The sequence below is a fragment of the Marmota flaviventris genome, chromosome 18, assembly GCF_047511675.1.
Source record: "Marmota flaviventris isolate mMarFla1 chromosome 18, mMarFla1.hap1, whole genome shotgun sequence".
NCBI lineage: Eukaryota > Metazoa > Chordata > Mammalia > Rodentia > Sciuridae > Marmota > Marmota flaviventris.
In genome coordinates, this window is record NC_092515.1 from 10,313,011 (window position 1) to 10,334,850 (window position 21,840).

The following is a 21,840-nucleotide window of genomic DNA, read 5'->3' on the forward strand; positions in this document are numbered from 1 at the left end:
AGGTCTTTTTTGGCATTTGCCAAAGAAAAAGTTTCCATGTTTTATGACTTGCTGGCTTCCTGGGGGGTCGGGCTGGGTGCTCTGCTCTGCAGCGGCAGGCCCCCCTCCTGCAGGGTGCACAGCCACCTGGTGCAGCTGCTGTGTGGTGACGTCACTCCCACCATGGCTCCTCTGTGCTGAGCTACGCTGGTGAGGAATTCATTTCCTCCATTTGCAAAGAACCAGCCCTACTTGGGGAGGTGCCTGCCCAGTCTCTGAGGTCCCTAGACTCCTGAGGCCCCAGCACCCGGGGCAGGGGGAGATGTCCTGCCCCCTGTCTTAGCAACTTGCTTCCTGAGGAAGGAGTTACATTCCAGCCACCTAAAGGTCCCCATGCAGGAAAACGCCCACATGGTACAGTTGACTGTGGCCAGAAACTTGGCTGTCCTGGACTCTGGGTGGAGATGGCCTCCTTTCCCCTGGGCCTTCCTGGCACTCGCTGGTCAGCCACTGTGTTGTGACTAGAGTGTCCACGTTGCCCATGGCCTGGAGCCCTGGGGCTGGGAACATTGGAGCCAGGAGTTTGGGCTGTTGTTGATGCCCCTGGACGAGGGGGCAGCAGTAGAGTAAGAAGCCACTGTCCCCTGAGAAGTGCCAGTCACTGGGGCCGGGGCGGGGGAATCTCTGGTGAAGACAGAGGAGGGGCACCTGAGCAAGAGGGGTCTTCAGCCTAGAGGAACAGACATCTCCTGGCAGCAGGGGGTGACACATGGCATCTGTGCTGTGCCCCACCCAGGGCTGGGGACACTGTGACTGAATCAGGCCCAGGCCCTGACTTCATGGGCCTCACAGTCCAATAGGGGAGACAGACCTGTCACCATATAGTGACAACCCAGAATGTTCGGAGCAGGGTGGGAAGCCAGGGGTCTGGGAGTCGGGGGAGGCTTCCTAGAGGCAGCTGAAGTGGGGTGCTGTGGTGTGGCAGACAGATTAAGGGACAAGTCTTGGGGCAGAGAGACCCACATAACCCACGGGCAGAGGTCAGACCAGGAGGCAGGATGTGTTTTCAGAAACAAAATCCTAACAGGGCTGGGAAGAGGACGCTGAGCGCACTCCCCACCGGAGCTTCCTCACCTGCCCTCTTGCTGCTCTTTTTCCAGTCCTGCCAGTGGGGTTTTGACCTCGTTTCCCGGGGCTCAGTTTACACACCCAGGAAGTGACAGAACCAAGATTGGGGTCTAGGTCTGTGTCTGCAAAGTCCTTCTGCCATGTGTGACTCTTGGCCTGAACCAAGGTTTGTGCAGGACCCTGGGCTCCCGGGCAGTCCCTCCGCAGTGCCATCAGGTGGGCGGGAGGACCCTCATCCTAGAGAGGAGGAAAGAGGGCTGAGAGGGGCAGCACTGTGCCCATGGCCACGTGGCAACACTTGGACTTGACGGTCAGTGAGACTTTTTTCTTTGGGTACACAGGCAGGAGGTGAAGGAGCGGCCGTGACATGGTAGGATAAAAGTCCCAGCAGAGTGACCATAGCGTGGGTGAACAGCCTGGGCAGGTGTCGCAGTGTGGATGTGAGGTGAGGTATGAGGCATGGATGTGGATGTGGATCTGAGACAATGCAAGAACGTTCAGGGGTAAATGATCAGTATGAGAACTGTAGCCCAGCAGTGGATTAATCCACTTGAGTGGATGAACTGGGAAACTGCCAGCAGGTAGGATGTGGCTGCAGGATGTAGGCACTGCGGGCATGTCTCTGGGGTCTAAATTTTGTCCCTCTTGAGCAGACCTTCCTCTCTGCATCCTGGATGTCATGTCCTGAGCTGTTTTCCTTCCGCACGCCCTCTGCCGTGTCTGCGTCACCTCAGGCCCAGAGCTGTGGAGTCAGCCAGCCCTGGATGAGCCTCTGAAACCCTGAGCCAAAATGAACTTCTCCTCCTCTGCATTATTCTTGTCAGGTCTTTTGGTCACAGTGACAAGAAAGCTAACTAAGACAGCAGGTACTGCCGTGTGCCTTGGGAAAGCCACCTGTTAGTCCTCAGCTCCTGGGGAAAGCAGTATTCTTTCAGTCCTCAGGCAGGATAGGCATTAGGCAGTAAAGGTGTAAAATTAGTAACAGTCAGGAATGTTACACGGGATTGCAATGCTTATAATAGCATCCAGTACAGTAAATTTGAGGAACGAAGGAAATAGGAGCCATTCATTCCTTAGACGTTTCCCTAGTGCCTTCTCAGCCGGTTCCCAAGCGGGGCGTCTCCGGGAACCTGCCCTTCCTGAGCCCACAGCCCTTGTCCGGGAGTTGACGGAGGTGCTGCCTGGAGAGCAGGGAGAATTCGCCAGCGAGGCCTGAGGGAACCTGAAACAGCGAAACCTGCCTCTTGGCAAATGGCAGCTCTAGCTGGAACGTTTCTATAATTATTGGAGAGGAAGACACTGGATCTGTGTTTAAAAACCAATTTAACCAGAATAGTCAGTGTCGGGAGAGGGAAGCCCAGAAGCTTTGGGCGCCTTGAAGATGTGTCTGACCCAGCCTGGGGTTCAGGGAGGGCTGCCTGGGAGAGGGGCAGTCCAGCTGGGATCTGAAAGATGAATTGGGACAAGACAGGAGAAGAGAAGTAGAGGAAGGGTGTCCCAGGCAGAGGTGGACAGGACAGTTGGCCCAGTCCTTGCAAAGTGTGTGGCTCAGTGAGGGAGGCAGAGCTGTCACCAGGGATGCCCAGGGGTAGAAGGGCTGGGGTGTAGACACAGGGCTAAGGGATCCCAGAGGGAGGTGAGGGGGAGCTTCCTGAGGGAGAAACACCTGAGCTGTGCCACTGAAGGACAGAGAGGAATGAGCAGGTGTGCAGCAGAGGAAGCCGGTAAAATGAAAAGGTCTGCTCAGTGGCAGACCACCTGCCTAGCATGTGTGAGGCACCAGGTTTGATTCTCAGCACCATGTATCAATAAATTAAATAAAGGTCCATAGACAACTAAAACAAAAAATTTAAAAAGGAAAAAAGATCAATATCAATTGAGGGGGGAAAGGAAAATACAAATTTCCTAGAAAGGAATGAAAAATGAAACATCAGGACAAATCCCAACTTTAGGATAACAAGAACATTATGAACAATTTAGCTAGTAAATTTGGCAACGTAGAGGAAATGACCAATTTCATGGAAAAACAAAGTATTGATACAAGAAGAAATAGGAAATCTTGAGCCAGGCACAGTGACGCACACCTGTGATCCCAGGGGCTTGGGAGGCTGAGGCAGGAAGATCACAAATTCAAGCCAGCCTCAGCATTTAGGGAGCCCCTAAGCAACTCAGTAAGACCCTGTCTCTAAATAAAATTCACAATAGGGCTGGGGATGTGGTTCAGTGGTTGAGTACCTCTGAGTTCAATCCCTGCTACCCCCCCACACACAAAAAAAAAAAAAAAGAAAGAAAGAAAAAGGACATCTCAATAGTCATATACTTGTTAGAGACATTGAATCCATAACTAAAAACCTTTCTGTAAAGACACCTACAGGCCCAGATGGCCTCACTGGTGAATTCTTCTAGACATTTAGGAAAGAAATGATAATATTGCCCAAACTCCTTTCGGTAAAAACATCCGGTAGAATATTGATATCAAAACCTCACAAAGCCATTATAAGACAGGGAAATTTTAGGCCAAAGTCTCTCTGTCATGAATATGGGTTCTGTTAGACCGGGACGCAAGAAAAGACCACTGACTCCAATTAAAATCAAATTAAAGCAAGCTATTATTTCGACCGGCCAGGCTGTCTCTCCCACCTAAAACCGAGGGAACAAGACAGCAGCAGCAGCTTTCCTGCAGCCCAGCTTTCTAAAGGGGGGGTTACAGATAACAGAACTCTGACGAGCATCACACTAATGGTAGTTTACATTTTTGCTGGCCCCAACATCAGAATTTATGAAGGCCATTAGAGCCTCAGAGAGGGTCGTTATCTGGCCCAGGTAGGTCAAGATTTGTGAGGCGTCACTAAAGTTTCAGAGAGGGCTGCTGTCTGGTCAGAGAGCCAGGCATGGGTGAGTTCAAGGCACGGGCAGGCATTCCAAGCAGGTTCAGAATTTGCAGTAATTTATAGTAAAGCCAAAATTATCTTATCATGGCTTTGTTACGAGATGGCTCCCAATTTTAAGAAAAGATCAGGTTGGGTCTATCAGTATCCTAGACAAAAATATTAGCAAATAAAATCCAGCAATATAAAACAAGGGTAATCCATTATGTCCTAGTGGAATTTATTCTAAAACTGCAAGGTTGTTTTAAAGATTAATTGGCCTCAGGAATAGCATAAAGGAGAAAAGCCATTTTATACAGGAAAAGTGGCTGATAGAGTTTACCACCTGCTCATGATCAACTCTTACAAACCCTTACAAACACTTTGTCCAGTGCTGGGGTAAGACAAGGGTCCCCTTCTAGTCAGTACTGTCCTGGAGGTTTTAGCCAGTGTGATTACGCAAAAAATTAATTAATTAAGCACACAAAGATTGGAAAAGAAGTCAGTTGGTTATTGACTAATGACATGATTACGTATGTGAAGAAGCAAAAGAATCTGAAAACAAACTCAAGTGATTTTAGCAAGGTTGCTGGATACAAGATCAATATATAAAAATCAATTGTATTGATATACATTGTTAATAAGCAACTGGAAAATTAATTTTAAAGTGTCATTCACAGCATCAAAACCTCAAAATATGTAGGAATAAATTGGATAAAAGATATGAAAGAACTCTTAATTCCAATACCACAAAATACTGCCGAGAGGAACTAAGGAAGACCTGGAGAAGTGGGAGTGTTACCCCATGGACTCTAAGACGCAGTAGTGTTATTAAGAATGTCCAGCCCTACATGGTGAGGCCTGCCTATAATCCAGAGGCTCAGGCAAGAGGATGGCAGGTTCAAAGCCAGCCTCAGCCGTTTAGCAAGGCCCTAAGCAACTTAGCAAGACCCTGTCTCAAAATAGAAAATAAAAAGGGCTTGGGATGTGGCCCCTGGGTTCAATACCTGATATCCAAAAAAAAAAAAAAAAAGGAAAGGACACCACAACAAGATGTCATTATATACCCCTCAAAATGCTGAGGTTAAAAAGATCGACAGCACCCTGGAGGCCTCAGACACTGCCTGTGGAGAATGTCAGTGGCTGCAGTCCGTGGGACCCGGTACTGTCTACTGAGCTAGAGCTGGGTTTTGTAGCAGTCCTGCTCCTTACAACCAAAACTGACACTGACTTGTCAGTGTCTCTGTGTGGGAGGGGACAGACAGGGAGCAAAGTCACCCCTGTGGAGAACTCCTAGCTTGCACAAATGTAAAATACCATGGAGCTGACCTGACGGCCAGTGAGTTTTCTCCCTTGATACTAGTGATGCATTTGACCCAAGTGCTCTCTACCTCTCAGCTACATCCTCACCCCTTTTTATTTTTTATTTTGAGAAAGGGTCTCAGATTTCTGAGTTTACAGGTATGTACCATGAAGCCAGTGTGAATTTTTTATATATAATTTCTCAGTTGAAAAGTCAGCCCTAGGTACATGTATGAATGCACGTATGGAGCAACACTACATTGTGTACAACCAGAGAAATGAAAAGTTGTGCTGCAGTTGTGTACAATGAATCAAAATCAAAATCTACTGTCATGTCTACCTAATTAGAATAAATTAATTAATTAAAAAATTTTTTTAAAGTTTGCCAGGCGTGGTAGTACATGCTTCTAATCCCAGCTACTCAGGAAGCCAAGGCAGAAGGATTGCAAGTTCAAGGCCAGCCTGGGCAACACAGCGAAACCCTGTCTCAAAAATAAAAAGAGCTGAGGATGTAGCTCAGTGGCAAAGCACCCCTGAGTTCAATCCCCAGTACCAAAAAAATAAAATCTCGGCCCATGCTGTCAGCCTCTGACTGTGCCCTAGTTACACACACACACACACACACACACACACACACGGACACGGACACACATAGAACAAGACCAAAAGTTCTGGGAGCTGCATCACAGAGCCTCCTCTCTCACTTAGTCACCCACACTGAAGAGTTGGTGTGTGTTGTTTTCATTTTTTGGATTTGACAGAGGGCAGATTGTGCAGAGTATAAGGGACCTCGTCTTAACCACCCCGCAGCCCGTGTGGTCAAGCCTGATAATATGTGAGGATGATCAGGCCTGGGGGCAGGCCAGGGTCTGGGATAGGGGAAGAGCTGTGGGTTTCCTTCCTGACCATGTCAGGAGCCCAGGGAGACAGTGAAAAGAATATTGAAAACTAGCTGGACACAGTGGGCACACCTGTCATCCCAGCTACTCAGGAGGCTGAGGCAGGAAGATCGCAAGTTCGAGATCAGCCTGGGCAACTTAGCAAGACTCTGCCTCAGAAATAAAAAAGGCTGGGGACAGTTCAGGGGTATATTCTTTCCTAGCACGCATGAGGAGCTGGGTTCAATCTCTAGTACCAAAAAACAATACTAATAATATTATGCAGGAATAAAACAGGCGCAAATCACCTGTAAAACAGGAGGCAGAGGAGGACAGGCTGCCTTGGGACCAAGTGCCTCTCTTTTAGAGTGGGCTGGAGGACCAAGAGAAAATGACCATGTGAATTCAAGCCGGCTTCAGGTAGAAAGACTCAGGCAAGACAAGTAGCAGGCACCTACTACCTGATGTCAGGGAGATGATGCTGGGCGCCTGTGCAGGTTAGGGCCGTGGTGGGGTAAGTCTGATGTGGGCCTAAGGATGTGGGTGGCTTCACATTTTATAGTTTGAGTACTTTGTTTTCATGTAGGGTGTCGCTTTTATTAGCAAAAAAAAAAAATGGAGGAGGGTTTCTTTGTTTTTTAACCAGTTCTTCTGCCTGCTACGGGCAGGACACTTGCAGGAGGCAAGACTGGGACAGGGATCCATTTATGCATTAAGCAGAGACATAGTAAGTTAGTACCGTCCATGTGCACTCACTCAGTGACCAGCAGGGCCCCTCCCAGCCTTCTGCTCCTGGGACCTCACCTCAGCTCCAGCAGAATGTCCAGTCCTCCTGCTGACCTGCCCCTGTGAGGACAGGGGAGTAGCATGGACCTTCTGGTGCCTGATAAAGTTGACAATGAAAACTGAGCCCGATGAGGCAGGAGGATCGAAAGTTCAAGGCAGCCTGGGCAACTTGGGAAGTCCTGTCTCAAAATAAAAAGAGCTGGAAATGTAGCTCAGTAGTAGAGTGCCCGGGTGCCCCGGCAGTCAGTCTGTCAGTGGTCTGCGCAGTGTGGAGGTGCTGTTTCTTTGTGTAACTGCTGACACCGTCAAGCAGAGCGGCTGCATCTTTCATCTGACTCTGTTGCAATCCACAGACTCTAGTGATTTGGCGCCTATCAACGTCCAGTTTACAAAATAAAATGAATTTACAAAATACCATTAAAAAGAACAAGCGCCTCTTTTGCAGTTTGAAATTTTACATTCTTTTTTGGCCCTTGAAGCTTGAATTTCCAGTTCTCATCCCCACAGAATTTCATCTAATCATATCAGCAATCAAATTGTATGCAGAAATTTTCATTTTAATTTCCTGTGACTATAGGTTCTAAATGCTACCATATTTTCTTCTGGACTGAGTGAATTTAATTATTACTAGTACACAGTTTCTTAAAACATTCATGTTGTTATACATTTTCATGAGTAATTATTAAACATCAAAAGGAAAATGTAGGGGCTGAGTTTGTGGCTCAGTGGTAGAGCGCTTGCCTACCATGTGTGAGTCAATCCTCAGCACCACATAAAAAAGTAAATAAATAAAGGTGTTCTGTCCACCTACAACTAAAAAGAAATTTAAAAAAGAAAAATGTAGCTGGGCATGGTGGCACATGCCTGTCATCTTAGCAACTTGTGCAAAGGACCACAATTTCCAGACCAGCCTGGGTAATTTAGTGAGATCCTGTCTCAAAATAAAAAACAAAGCTTCTCATTCTCGAGACAGCCCACATTCTCCCTTGAATGTGTATCTACTTTCTTAAATAAACCTCTGTCTAGGCCAATCAATAAATAATAAAAGGGCTGGGAATGTATCTCAGTAGTAGAGAACCCCTGGGTTGAATCCCCAACCACAAAATAAAAATGAATGATCCTGGTGGTGTCCTCCTGAAATTCCAGCTACTTGGGAGGCTGTGGCAGGAGGATCCTGAGTTCCAACAAGCCAGCTGGGCACCTTAGGGAAACCCCCATCTGGGGGGCGGGGAAGAAGAATAAAAGGTGATTGCAGTGTCAAGTTCTTGTAGTCCCAGCCACTCGGGAGACTGAGGCAGGAAGATCTATTGAGCCCAGGAAGTCAAGATCAGCTGAGGCAGCATAGCCAGACCCTGTCTGAAAAATAAAAAGGTAATATATGTTGGAAAGGAGTCTCCAGAGAAGCTAGACAGGGCTCGGTGACATCATTACCTGTACCCTTGGATGAATATTCATTATTGCAGGAGCGAGGCAAAGTCAACATCAATTCTGCTTTGGTTTTAAAAGCACAGGTGCTGAGAATGTTCTCTCCTAAAGACTCAGCCAGGCAACCCGGCGCCACTCCACCTGAGCTCGTTCCGCGATGTGTGCCAAAACCTCACGAAGAGCTCATAAGGCAGCTCCACCTTCAGGGCTGATGACAGTCTAGGACTGGAGCCACTGGCAAAAAGGACTGGTTATCCCGCAAAGGCACCTTAGCATCCACTCCCACATTTCAACTGGCCTTCCTTGGGAGTCAGGAGGTCCCCCGTGCAGCCTCAGCAGCCGCAACTCTGCATTTGGGGAAGATAAGGGAGGGGGGAAACTTCCTGGGAAATGGTGGGGCGGCAGTGCCCAGAGAGAACAGCCCGGTGAGAACAGCACAGCGGCTTAAGGGAAGGGCCAAGGGAGCTCAGCATCCGCCCATTGCTTGTTCTGGGTGCTTTGGGAGCTCCGGGTGACCCTCCAGGGGCGTGGCATCTCCCTCAGAACCTCCCTCGGGGCAGGGTCTCTTTCCCTGCGGGAATCTTATTGTACTTTAAAAAGATGCCCTCGGGTCACCCCAGGCCAGGTGACTTTGCCATCCCTCAGTGACCCAGGGAAGGCGCCCCGCGCCCCCACTGCAGGCTTCTCTGGCCGCGGGTCGGGGTGGCTCCAAACCCAACACCCGAGGGGCGGAGCTTGCAGGGCCCCCAGCCTCCTGACGCCTCTCTTCCCCCGCAGTGTACCACTGGGTGGAGATGCGGACCAAGATGCGCATCATGGGCTTCCGGGGCACAGTCATCAAGCCGCTGAATGAGGAGGCGGCTGCGGAGCTGGGCGCGGAGCTGCTGGGCGAAGCCACCATCTTCATCGTGGGCGGAGGCTGCCTGGTACTGGAGTACTGGCGACACCAGATGCAGCAGCGCCACAAGGAGGAGGAGCAGCAAGCAGCCTGGAACGCGCTGCAGGACGAGGTGGGCCGCCTGGCCCTGACACTGGAGGCGCTGCAGGCGCAGGTGCAGGTGGCGCCGCCGCTGGCCGCCCTGGAAGAGCTGCGGGCCGAAGTGAGGGAGGTGCGGGCCCAGCTTGCAAGGCCGGCGACCCAGGCAGTGGCGCCCCAGGCAGTGTCTTCGTCCAAGATGTAGGAGGCTGTGGAAACCTGAACTTGGATGTGGCCATGTGTGCCCCACCTTGGCCTTCTCCCTGCACCAACTCTGCCTGAGCTGGCCCCCCGGGAAACCACCAGGATCTTAATGCAACTTGGCATCTGGTCACTCCCACTGACCAGACGGTGGAACCTTCCCCTGGGACCAGCCCCCAGCGAGTGAAGCGTTCCTATGGAGCCCCTCCAGCCTTTAACACTGCTACCGTCCACACTGTTCATCCCCACTCAAACCACCCCAGCCTACACACAGGGCCTTGGCCAGCAGCCGTGGCTGTACTGTTCTGGCAAAAGAAAAAATGGAACCTGAGCTTAAGCGGAATCATCTTGTCATTATCTTATCCCCCAGGTACTTGATCAGCAGAGGAACCCCCTTGCCCCTTGTCAGTTGGTACCGACCACAGTGGGGAACTGCACGGCTTTCTCTCCCCCCACCTAGAAGGTCAGCTACAGCTGGGCTTGCCTTTCACCTCGGCTTGATCCTGAACCTTCCAACAGAACCCTCATCCATTAGTCTGTGGCACAACCCACTAACCCACTGTCATGGCTCTGCAGGGTCTTTCTTCTCTGCAGAGTCCCCAAGATGTCCTTTCCATCGTGGAGAATGTGATCCTGGCTGGGGTTCTGCCTTTCAGTCTTAACCTGCCACCCTCCCTGTCCTCAAAGTCCCTGGCCTTGGGCTGAGTCCTGTGCCCTCCCCCATCTTCCCCACAGCATTCCTCAGGAGCCTCTCCCACCAAGGATTAGCTCTGCAGGTCCCCATCTGCTCCCGCTGTCCCTGGGCTGCTCCACAGCCCCTGGGTCAGGACTCTCCTGCCTCAGGGCCCCAGGACTCTCTGTCCTGCTGGACAAGACTGCCAGGTGGTCTCGCCTCTATTTTGAGTTTCCCAGGACACCGGAACACACTTAGGAATGTGATGGCTTTAAACCTCAGGAGCGTGTTCTGTCACAGTTCTGGAAGCCGGAATTCAAGGTGTGGTGGAGCCATGCTCCTCCTCCTGGCTTCTGCCTCTGTGTCCTATGGCCTTCTCCTCCCAGTAAGGACACCCGTTAGCTGAATTTAGGGCCCACCCTGAATCCAGGATGATCTCTCTTCAAGACCCTTAACTTAATCATACCTATAAAGACCCTTCTCCCAGACGGGGTCCCATCCACAAGTTCTAGGCCATGTACTTATCTTTTGGGGGCCCACCATCTAATCAGTTATGCTTCCCCATCCCAAGATTCATGAAGAACCTACAACCTCCTGGGTCCTATGGCCTCCCCACCGGGTGAGAGGAACAGCCCAGCAGCTTCCTTTACCGCTCGGCTTCTCTTTTCCCAGTTCACACCCAGAGAGCCATCAGCATTCTGTGTGACTGCCTAGTTAGGACACCCCCACGCCCTGTGAAGGTGGCATCTTAAAGATGCATCCCAGAACCGCAGATCTCCAGAATGAGCCCAAAGCTCGTTAACATTAGGAGAGAAGCTGGGAAGTTTCTGGTGGGAAGGGGACCAGGAGTCGTCGTATGAGCTCGTCCCCACCTGGGGACACTGAGGCCCAGGGGAAGCAAAGAGATTTGTCTAAGTGCCCCAACCCAGGAGGAACCAGCTGCCCCAGGAGTGGGCAGAACCCAAGGGAGGGAAAAGCCTCTGTGCTCTCGGGCCCAGGTGACCTGACTGCAGCTGCTCCAGGTGGAGGAGGAGGAGGATGATAGGTTACTGGGCAGAGGAGGGGAGACGCCTTTACCCAGAGGCACTGGGGACCTGCCATCCCCTCTCAGAGCAGCCCTAGATTACACCCAAGATCTCAGCCTGCAGTGAATAGGGCAGGTTTGCCCACTGTGCCCACTGCCACGCAGCTCCAGGGCACGGTGCGAAGGGCGGGACTGGCCTCCCTCTTCCCACTTTGCCAGGGGAGTAGAAACCACCTGGATGCAGAGCTGCCCCAATAGAAGACCAAACCATGGGGGTTCTGAGACCAAGTTTGATTCCTTCTAGAAAAGGGGGAGCAGCTGGTGTGGAGGAAGCCGAGGGGGTAGGTCCCTTTAAAGCTGGGAGAGGCCTAGGTATGTGAACAGATGGGGAGAAGGCCAGGGCAGAGGGTGCTGCGGGGAGGGGTGGCTGTGGAGCCAGTGAAGGAGGCCCCTGCAGGTCCACCCGCCCGACATCTTGGTGGAGGCCAGGGGCTCTGGGCTCCCCCTGGTGTTAGTAAGCACAGTTGTTATCACAGCTGGTCAAGTGCGCCAAGCTCTGGGTAGATGCCGGCAGCGTTCTAAGTGCTTTGGGTGATCCCCATGTCATTGATGAGGAAACCAAGGCACAGAGAGGGAAAGTCACCTGTTCAGGTCACCCAGGCAGAGAAGAGGTGAAGGTGGGATGTTCATTTGGGCAGTCCAGGCCTGAGCCCCAGCTCCTGGCCCTGGTTGAGCTGGAGCCTTCAAACTTGGCCTGACATGTCCCGACAGGTGGCCGGTGTGGGCAGCTTCCCCACTGTGGTGGTGGGTCCTGTGGGGGGTGGGATCAGAGTGTGGAAGTGCACAGAACCCCCTCAAAACGCCTGAGGCCAAAAGGTGGTTCTGGGCTCTGGTTTCCTGCTGGCTGCGATCTTGAGATGTGGGGAGAAGGTTAGAATAAATATATTTATGGAGCTGGCTGGTCCTCAAGTTGATGCATCCTTTTTTAATATATTTTTTAAAAAATCCCTGTTAACCTTTAAAAAAAATGTACTTCATTTATTCTCTCATTTCGGAATGTTCCACTGAATTGCCCTCCGTATGTCCCACCCTGTTCTGCCCCACCCTGGGGTCACGGTGGTGACTGAAACAGCCCCAATCCCACCTTCATGGGGCTCAAATCCAGTGGGGGGACAGGTGCGACTTTTCTCTCCCCCTCCTGTGCATGTTTAGGAAGGGGCTGGGCTGAATCCAGACGCCCCTCCCCAGTGACTCAGGACCTCAGAGTATGAAGAACGGAAACCTGTTCACACCAACTCATGTCTCATGTCCTGAGGCTCTGCCCCTCCCATTTCCTGGCAGACCCGGTCGTCCCCTGCGTTCATTTCCCTGTTCAGCAGACCCTCACCTAGAGGAGCCAAGACGGCTGAGAGCCATCCCAGGAGAAAATGGCCTTTACAAAAGCTCCAGCCAGATCCCCTGGCCCACAAGGTCCCCCTGAGCTGGCTACAGTGAGGTTGGGTGGCCAGGAATCGGACCCCAGCCCCAATGGCTTGGGAACATGGACAAAGGGAGAGAAGCACACTTAGAGGAGGACGAGGGTGTCCTCATGCGCCTGTGAAGAGCCTGCCTGTCTGCTGAGCATGTGCTCGCAGGGCTGCAGCCTCCATCTGGGGATCAGCCAGAGCAAGACCAGGCTGGCGCCTGCCGTCACAAAGCCAGCTCTAGTGCAGGAGCTGAAGAGCCAATCCAGTGTTGGGCCCAGGAGCTGGGGACAGGGATGGCTTTGTGGATCAGATGGTCAGGGGGAGCAGCTTGAGAGGAGCCCTGAAGGCAGCTGCAGGGAAAGAGAGTTTACTGTGGAACAGCAGGAGATTGTGGCTGCCAAATAGAACAGAGTTGGCAGACGATGGCGGCCCCGAGCCAGCTCAGGCTGCCTGCTGCCTGTCTTTATACATAAAGATTTATTAGAACACAGCTGTGTTCACTCGTTTTCTCATTTTCTACCCTTTGTACTACCGTAGCAGAGCTGAAATAGTTACTTTCTGGCCCTTTACCGAAAGCCCTTACCAACCCCACAATAGGACAAGGGCAGAGGGCTGGGTGAGGGGTCAGGCAACAGAAGCCGGCCCTTTGGCCTCAACAGGCTCCCCGCTGCAGGGTCACACTAGCTCCGGAGCACCCCATGGGCTTGCTGAGGCCTGCAGGACACATAGCCACCCCCACCATTTCCTTCACTCCACTGGAACTGTCCCCACCAACTGCACATGCCTCTGAGCCTCCATCCAGATCCGCGGCAACCAGCCACCACAGGAGTTGGAGAAGCCAGAGCAGTGCCGCATGCCTGTGACTCGGGAGGCTGAGGCAGGAGGACTGCAACTTCAGCAACTTATGAAGGCTGTAAACTCAGTGAGACCCTGTCTCCAAATAGAAAATAACAAGGGCTGGGGATGTGGCTCAGTGGTTAAGCACCCCTGGGTTCAGTCCCCAGACCATTAAGAAAAATTTATGTAATCCCTCAAAAACATACATATTTATTGGCAATTCTTCCTATATATGTATTATAAGTATTGTATAATTAATGCATTGTGTGACATAGTACATAATGAAATATCTATTTTTATGTAACATGACATTGTATACTACTGTTGTGTTTACACATACGTATCTCGCTGGAATGAAGGTCTCACTAATTACCCTGCAGTGCAGTCCGATATTTCCTGTTTCACTGTATCCATTTCATGAAGAACTACAGATGCACTTGTATTCTGTACCTAATAATGTGAGGCAGAGGCGGAGGATCCGCGGAGCCCACAGGTGCCAGGCCAGCCTGGGCAGCGCAGCGACACCCTGTCTCAAAAAAACAAACAAACAAGAAACAACAACAAAATAGGGCTGGGTGTAGCTTGGAGGTGGAGCACTTCCCCAGAGTGCTCCAGGCCCTGGAGTCCATTCCCAGCACTGTAAAAAAAAAAAAAAAAAAAAAAAAAAACAAAAACACAACTCATTATATATAATAGAGGCGCATGGGTTACATGTTACTGCCAGACACAGCTTAAACCTAGTTAGAGCAAAAATGATTGTTCAAGGACAGGGCTGGCTCTGTCAGAATACAAAACCCCGGTTCCATCCCCAGCATAAAAAAAAAAAGGTTGCCCGAGCTGTGCACTGACGTCTTCTATTTGATTCTGCACGTGGACGCACATTCGCATGCGAGCATCCTGCGAACCTGCACACTGGGGGATGCCCTGGGCCCGGTGAGCGAGCAGGAACCAGGGGAGGAGCACAGGAGCAGGAGCCAAAAAGGAGAAAGGGGTTGGCATCCTGCGTGGAGACCCTGGAGGTGGGCAGGAGGGGTCTGGGCCCATTCCTACTCCCCGGGGAGAGCAGGCAGGATCTGCCGAGCAGTGGGCTGTGGGCCGCTCACCCCGTGGACTTCAGATTCTGAGGTGAGCACCTGGAAGGAAGGCAGTTCCACACCCTGAGGCGCGAGCTCCCGCAGATGGAGCGAGCCCTGCAACGCAGGCGCCCTCTTGTGGGCTATGTTGCTGGCTGTGATCTGTGGCCAGTGGTGACCAAGGTGAACGCCTTCAACTTCATCATTACATCACTGAGCGGTGCCCGTGCTGGGTACTGACGTTCCTCATCTCAATGTTGACTTCTCCACCAGGCCCTCTCCTGGTGCCTCCATTTTGGACATCCTGGGGAAAGAAGGCAAATGGACAAATTGGGACCCAGGTCCAGGGACTCCCTAGACCCTGACGTGGCAGTGGCTCCCAGAAGCACCAGCCCAGGAGAGCACCAGGGGGCACTGTGGGCTCTGTCCTGTCCAGGACGCCGTCTTGCGCTTCCATCTGTGTTTTTCTACATTGTACAGACTTTTCATAAAAGTTCAGCCAATTCAAAGAAGCCAAGGTCCCCTCCCTGGAAGGAATCCTGTCTGTGTTGGGGGATCCCGGCGGACCCCATTCAGGAGCCGTCTGGCCTTCTGAGGCCTACTCAAGCACCGCTGCCTCGTGGGCACCAATACTGTCCACTTCTTCCTCTCAAAATCAGCAACTGGCACGCGCCTCCCAGCAACAGCTGTGCACATTTGCTCAGGGAGAGAGCAACCCATGAAAACCCGAATATGCAGAAAACCTTCCAGAGGCTGCTCAAAGGAGGCAGAGCTGCGCTTCTGTAGGGTCAGAATTTCTAGAGCTCTGCAGCACAAAGATGCTGGTTAACAAAACTGTTTGTGCACTGGAAATTTGCTGAGAGAATGGATTTCAGGTGCTTGTACCAGAAAAAGAAAAGAAAAAGGCGATTTGGGAGGTGATGGATTTGTTAATTTACTAGCCTGTGATAATCATTTCACCCTGAATATGCAAATGTTATGCATACCTTAAATGTGTACAATTTTTAAAAAAGAGTTGGAAGCCAGCACAGTGGTGTGCCCTGTCATCCCAGCAGCTCTGGAGGCTGAGACAGGAGGATCACAAGTTCAAAGCCAGCCTCAGCAAAAGCGAGGTGCTAAGCAACTCAGGGAGACCCTGTCTCTAAATAAAATACAAAATAGGGCTGGGGATGTGGCTCAGTGGTCGAGTGCCCCTGAGATCAATCCTCAATACAAAAAAAAAAAAAAAAAAAGAGTTGGAAGCCAAAAATAAAATATAAAACTAAATGAAAACATTCATAGTTAATATTTGAAAAGCTAAAGGCTCTGTGGAGCAACAGAACTGTGGGCACTGGGAATTAGCACACTTTAAGGCTTTTCAAAGCTGAGCCCTGCAGTAGAACTTCATTCTTGTCTTGATCTGCACCTCCCTGCTCGCCTGCGGGTTGGTCATCTTCTCAGCCACTTATTGGATATTTGTCTGCTTGTTAAAGTGCCCGTTTTCACCATCTGACCATTAATACTTCTTCTGGGGTTTTTTGCCTCACTGAGGTTTTCCATTTTAAAACAACGAAATCACTGGGGGAGGTGACACCTGAAATCCCAGCTGCTCAGGAAGCTGAGGCTGGAGGATCACGAGTTCAAGGCCAGCCTCAGCAACTTAGCAGGACCCTGTCCCAAATTAAAAAGTCTTAAAAGGAGTGGAGGCCTGGGCCTGGGCAGCAGCTCAGAGCTTCAGCGCTTGCCTCGCACAAGGCCCTGGCTTCCACCCCAGCACACACACATTTATTCTTTCTGTCTTCATTTGACAAGGGCACCTCTGCCTCAGGGATTTATATCTTCAACCCACCTTTCTAATATTTTAATTCAAGTCTTCTTTGTACTTAAGTCATTCACTGAGAGCACTTTGTTTTGTTTTCAATACTGCAGATTGGACCCAGGGGTACTTTACCACCAAGACACATCCCAGCCCTTTTTATTTTTTTTTTAATTTTTAAAATACTTTTTGGGGGACTGGGGTTATGGCTCAGCGGTAGAATACTTGCATAGCATGTGCGAGGCCCTGGGTTCGATCCTCAGCACCTCATAAAAATAAATAAATAAAATAAAGATATTGTGTCCATCTACAACTAAAAAATAAATTTTATTTATTTATTTATTTATTTATTTATTTATTTATTTTGAGACAGGGTTTTGCTAATTGCTGAGGCTGGCCTTGAACTTACCATCCTCCTGTCTCAGCCTCCAAGATTGCTGGGATTACAGGCGTGCACCACTGTGCCTGGCTCTTTTCTTTGGTTTTTGAGACAGGGCCTCACTCTGTTGCCCAGGCTTGCCAAGAAATGCTGGGCTCAAGTGATCCTTCTGCCTCAGCCTCCCCAGTAGCTGGGACTACAGGAGACACCACCACGCCCTGCAACCTTTGGGTTTTGAATGACAAGAGCTTGAATATATTTCTGATCTCTTCCAGAGTATATCTGGTCAATGCAGCTGACTCACTGTCATTGTCAAACTTAGCTAAATCACTCTCGTGACGTTGTGCCTTGGTGGCGTCTTGTTTTTGAGGTGCTGTCACCAGCCTTGGCAACTTCGAGACCCTGTCTGAAAATAAAAAAATATAAAGGGCAGGGGACGTGGCTCCGTGGTTAAGCACCCCGGGTTCAATCCCCAGTACTAAAAACAGAAAACAGTTAAAGATTGAGAAGAGGCGGGCTCCATGCCCGCTCCAGGTGCTGCCCCCCAGGACCTTCCCTGTGCGGCTCTGGGGATCCTGAGCCCTGACCCTTTGTGTTCTGCTGGGGCCCAGCAAGGCCTGTCTGTTCAGATTCCTCATGGGTAGGACCCTCTGGAATGAGGCGTCCTATGACCTACTGTTGCACAAGACTAGGTCAGAATGTCACAGGAAACGCGATGTCGCCAGAGAAGGACCTGAGGAGTTCCCAGAGGGAAGGGGGAACCCGACCAGAAGGCTCTTGGCCTACATGTTGGAAGAGCATCTCAGCACTCGCCAGGCAGAGGCATAGCCAGGTTCGTTGAGGAAGTGGATACACATTCAAGGGAGAATGCGCTGTCCCGGGATCCAGAGGCCCTGCCTCAGCTGGGGGTCAAATATTCTTGGAAGGGCTGTAGTTAGGAGGGGAGTGGAGGTGGGGCCCGGTGGAGCTGCACAACTTCTCTTAGCTTTCCCTGTTTTCTTCATTCCACATCATTCCACAAGGTCACAGACCGAGGGCTGTTGCCCAAGATTTACAGCTGCACTTTCTGCATCTCAGTGGCTCAGTATATCTAGCTCAGATTTCTCTCTCTCTCTCTCTCTCTCTCTATCCTAAATAACTATTTGAAGAGGACTTCTTTATGGCCAGCTAAAGACAGGGGAAGATTCGAGTTTTTTCTATGATCTACTTGGGAAAGAGAAATTCTAGTTTCTATGGCCTGCCTTCGGGTTGTAAACAGAAGCTATGGTTGAAAATATGTATCATCAGGAGGCTGAGGCAGGAGGATCACAAGTTTGAGAGCAGCCTCAGTAACTTAGCAAGGCCCTAATCAATTTAGCAAGACCCGTCTCACAATTAAAAAAAAAAAAAAAATAGAAAGGGCTGGGGATGTGGCTTAGTGGTAAACACTTCTGGGTCCAATCCCCAGTTCCCCACAACCCACCCCCACTGATATACAGACACACACACACACACACACACACACGCACACACGTGTATATACATCACAGTGACCAATGCAAAGCCCTGGAGAGGCGGGCGTCACCGTCAGCCAGGTGAGGGTCCATTTATGAATCCCTCTCCTGAGGATCTGAAGCTGAAGCAGAGGGGAGGCTGTTCTAGACAGAGGACACAGCATGTGCAAAGGTCCTGCTGCCAGAGGGCATGATCAGAATATGTGGAGAAGCAGAGGAGTGGGGTGCCACGAGGCTGAGGGCTGGCTGGTGCAAAACCTAGAGTCCCGGGCTACTGGGGGCCCTGAAGTACTGGGGAGTCCTGCTAGGCTCTTCTGTGGGCTTATTATTAGTTTTGTTTACCTGGAGTCGCAGACTGGGGGTGGGGCCTATGGGAATGAGGATGAATGCACCCCAGGTTCAGCAGCCCTCTGTGTGGGTTGTAAAAGGGGCAGGAGCTTCTTCAGGAGCTCCCCTGGGGTCCACGTGCCACAAGCCTGACTCCTCCTTTCTCACCTCCGCCCCTGGCTGGGGCTCCACCTGGCAGGTGTGTGCCCTCCTCCCCCTCAGCTCCTCACACCCATTCCGCTTGTTTCAAAACAGCTCGACCCAGGTGCCCATGCACCAGGCCAGTCACCCGTTTAAAGGAAGCAATTCAGTGGTTTCTGGTATATGTTCAGATTGTGCGTCCATCACAACTGACTTCAGAACATTTTCTTCATCCCAAAAGAACCCCAAGCTCATCAGCCGTCGGTCCTCATGTCCTCCCTCCCCCCAGCCCCTGGCCCCCCCATCCTCCTGCCTGTCCCTGCGCAGACATTTCGTGTCAATGCAGCGGCACCCTGTGTGGCCCGTGTGGCTTCTCCCACGTACCAGAAGCTTTTCCAGGGCCTCTGCCCGCAGCGTGTGCCCCCGCGTCATTCCTTTGGACGGCCGAAGTGTCATCGCATGAATGTCCCGCATTTTGTGCATCCACGCACCAGCCAGCGATGGCTCTCGGGGTGTCTGGAGGTTGGCCGTTGGGGATGTGGCTGCTCTGGACACTCGGGTGCAGGTCTCTGTGTGGACGTGTCTGCGTGTCCCTGGGCGTGTGGCCACTGAGCGTCGCTGTTTCAGGAACGTCCACTTTTCCACGCACAATGCCCTCGGCTGCCGGGAGGCACAGGTGCCAGCGTCTCCACCGACCCCTGTTACTCTCTGGCTTTGTGACCACGGCCATTCACTGTGGTTTTGACTTGCAGTCCCCACGTGCGTTCACCTGTCACCCAGCACCTGCGCCCACACACTGTTCATCTTTGTCCCCAGGGCAGTCCTGGGGACATTTTGTGTAAATGCAGTCAGACCCTGTGTGTCCTGTGTGTCTGGCTTCATCACAGCAAAGGCATCCCCATGGTGGCAGCGTGTCCCAGAAAGAGCGACCCCATGAGAGACAGGAGGCCAGGACAGAGGGCGGGACTCTGAGCACCTTTCTCCTGAGAACGCGTCCCCAGTGACCTCCCAGGAGACTCCACTTCTTAAAAGTCCCAGTACCTCAGCGTTGCCACCCTGAGGACCCAGTCTGCCGCATGGGAACTTGGGGACAGATGTATCTGTGCTGTAGCAGGGAGCGGGCGCCTTGGGTGCCAGCAGAGGAGCAGTGTCGCCTGCTTTGCTGGACTCGCGGACACACCTGCCCCAGGTGAGCGCAGCATCATCTCCCTCCCGCTCCCCGAGCCCACAACCCCCGAGGGGCTTCAGAGCTGCCCCGCAGCCTCTGGGCACATGGCCAGGTAGCCACTCCCCCACTCCTGCATCCCTCCCTGCGGCCTCTGAAGCAATGTCACATCCCAATGGACCTCACAGCGGTGGCCAGCCCCAGAGGCCATGGGTGTTCACACTCAGCTTCCTGGAATGGGTGCAGTGCAGGCCTCAGGAGGGACAGCTGCTGTGGCTGAAGGGACCCAGCCTGGGGGACACTCCTGGGACCGAGAAAGGGCTGTCCCTGTCCTGACTCCTGGTCCTGGACCCCTGACCCCACAACCCACTGTGAGGCCGTTCCGCAGTCTTGAGTGGCCTTGCCGTCCTTATTTTGCTATTTGTGAAATTTATACAATAGAAAATCAACCTTTGGGCTGGGGATGTGGCTCAAGCAGTAGCGCGCTCGCCTGGCATGCATGCGGCCCGGGTTCGATCCTCAGCACCACATACAAACAAAGGTGTTGTGTCTGCTGAAAACTGAAAAATAAATATTAAAATCCTCTCTCTCTAAAAAAAAAAAAAAAAAAACTCTTAAAAAAATAAAAAAGAAAATCAACTTTTTCTTTTGTGGTGCTAGGGATTGAACCCAGGGTCCCACACATGCCAGGCAAGTGCTCTCTTTATTTATTTATTTTATTTATTTAGACTCAGGGTCTCTCTGAGTCACCAGGCTGACCTGGAACTTGCTATCCTCCTGCCTCAGCCTCCGAAGTCGCTGGGATAACAGGCTGCACCGCTGCACCCAGGAAATTGACTCTTTTCAAGTGGATAGTTCAGCAGCACTTAGTGCCTGCCCACGGCTGGCCACCACCCAGAAGGACACTCAGTATTATTGAGCCGTCATCCCCATCCCTCTCCTCCAGCCCTGGCAACCGCCAATCTGGTTTTTCTTTCTGGATGTGTCTACTTTGGATATTTCATATAAGTGGAATCACAGAATGCGACATCATTGGGTCTGGCTTCTTCCATTTAGCAAGATTTTGAGGCTCAGCCCTGTGGTGACATGTCTCAGTGCCTCATGTACAGGGTCTTGACTATGGCCGTGGCTTCATGGCACATACCCATGATAGAACACGACAAATCATCCTGTAAAAAGTTCAGTCTAGGGCAGGGGTGTGGCTCAGTGGTAGAGCTTGCCTCTCATGCATGAAGCCCCGGGATCGATTCCCAGGACCACAAAAAACAAAAAAGTTCAAGGCCGGCCACACCTGTAATCCCAGCAACTCAGGAGGCTGAGACAGGAGGATCCGAAGTTCAAAGCCAGCTTCAGCTAGGACAAGGCGCTAAGCAACTCAATGAGACCTGTCTCTAAATAAAATACAAAATAGGGCTGGGGATGGGGCTCAGTGGTCGAGTGCCCCTGAGTTCAATTCCTGGTACCCTGCCCCCCCCCCAAAAAAAAAAAACCCAAAAAGCAAAAAAGTTCAGTTTGTTGCACGTGAATTATACCTCAGAAAAGTTGGTAGAGTAGAATTTGATGCCATCAAGAACATGAGAGGACAAATCACAGAGTGGAAGGAAATATTTAGAAACCATGTTTCCAATGAAGGGAACCTGGGGATGTAGCTCACTGGAAGAGCACTTGCCTGGCGTGGGCGAGGCTGGGCACACACCATGTACAACCTCAGTTACTCCACAGCCTGAGGCAGGAGGGCCATGAGTTAGAGCCCAACCTGGGCCAAGCAGCAAGTCCCCAGCCCCCCACCCCGAAAACCAGAATCTGCAGACAAACTGATCTATCAATGTCACAGTGTCGGTGTTCAGAAATCGGTTATTCCCATTGTCAGCTCAAATAAAAAATGAAATTTTAATCGGATGCCTGTAGTTCTAGCTGTTCAGAAG

At 51.3% G+C, this 21,840-nt stretch overlaps 1 protein-coding gene across 1 annotated transcript in view; it reads left to right on the forward strand.

Moving 5' to 3' along the window:
* Nucleotides 1-12,192, forward strand: part of LOC114101001 (optic atrophy 3 protein) — a 36,148-nt gene extending 23,956 nt beyond the window's left edge. The window contains exon 2 of the mRNA XM_027945889.2: nucleotides 9,143-12,192. Coding sequence (XP_027801690.1) covers nucleotides 9,143-9,546 — 404 coding nt within the window. The 3' untranslated portion in view covers nucleotides 9,547-12,192. The remainder of the gene's footprint in view (nucleotides 1-9,142) is intronic.
* Nucleotides 12,193-21,840: the final 9,648 nt, after the last annotated feature.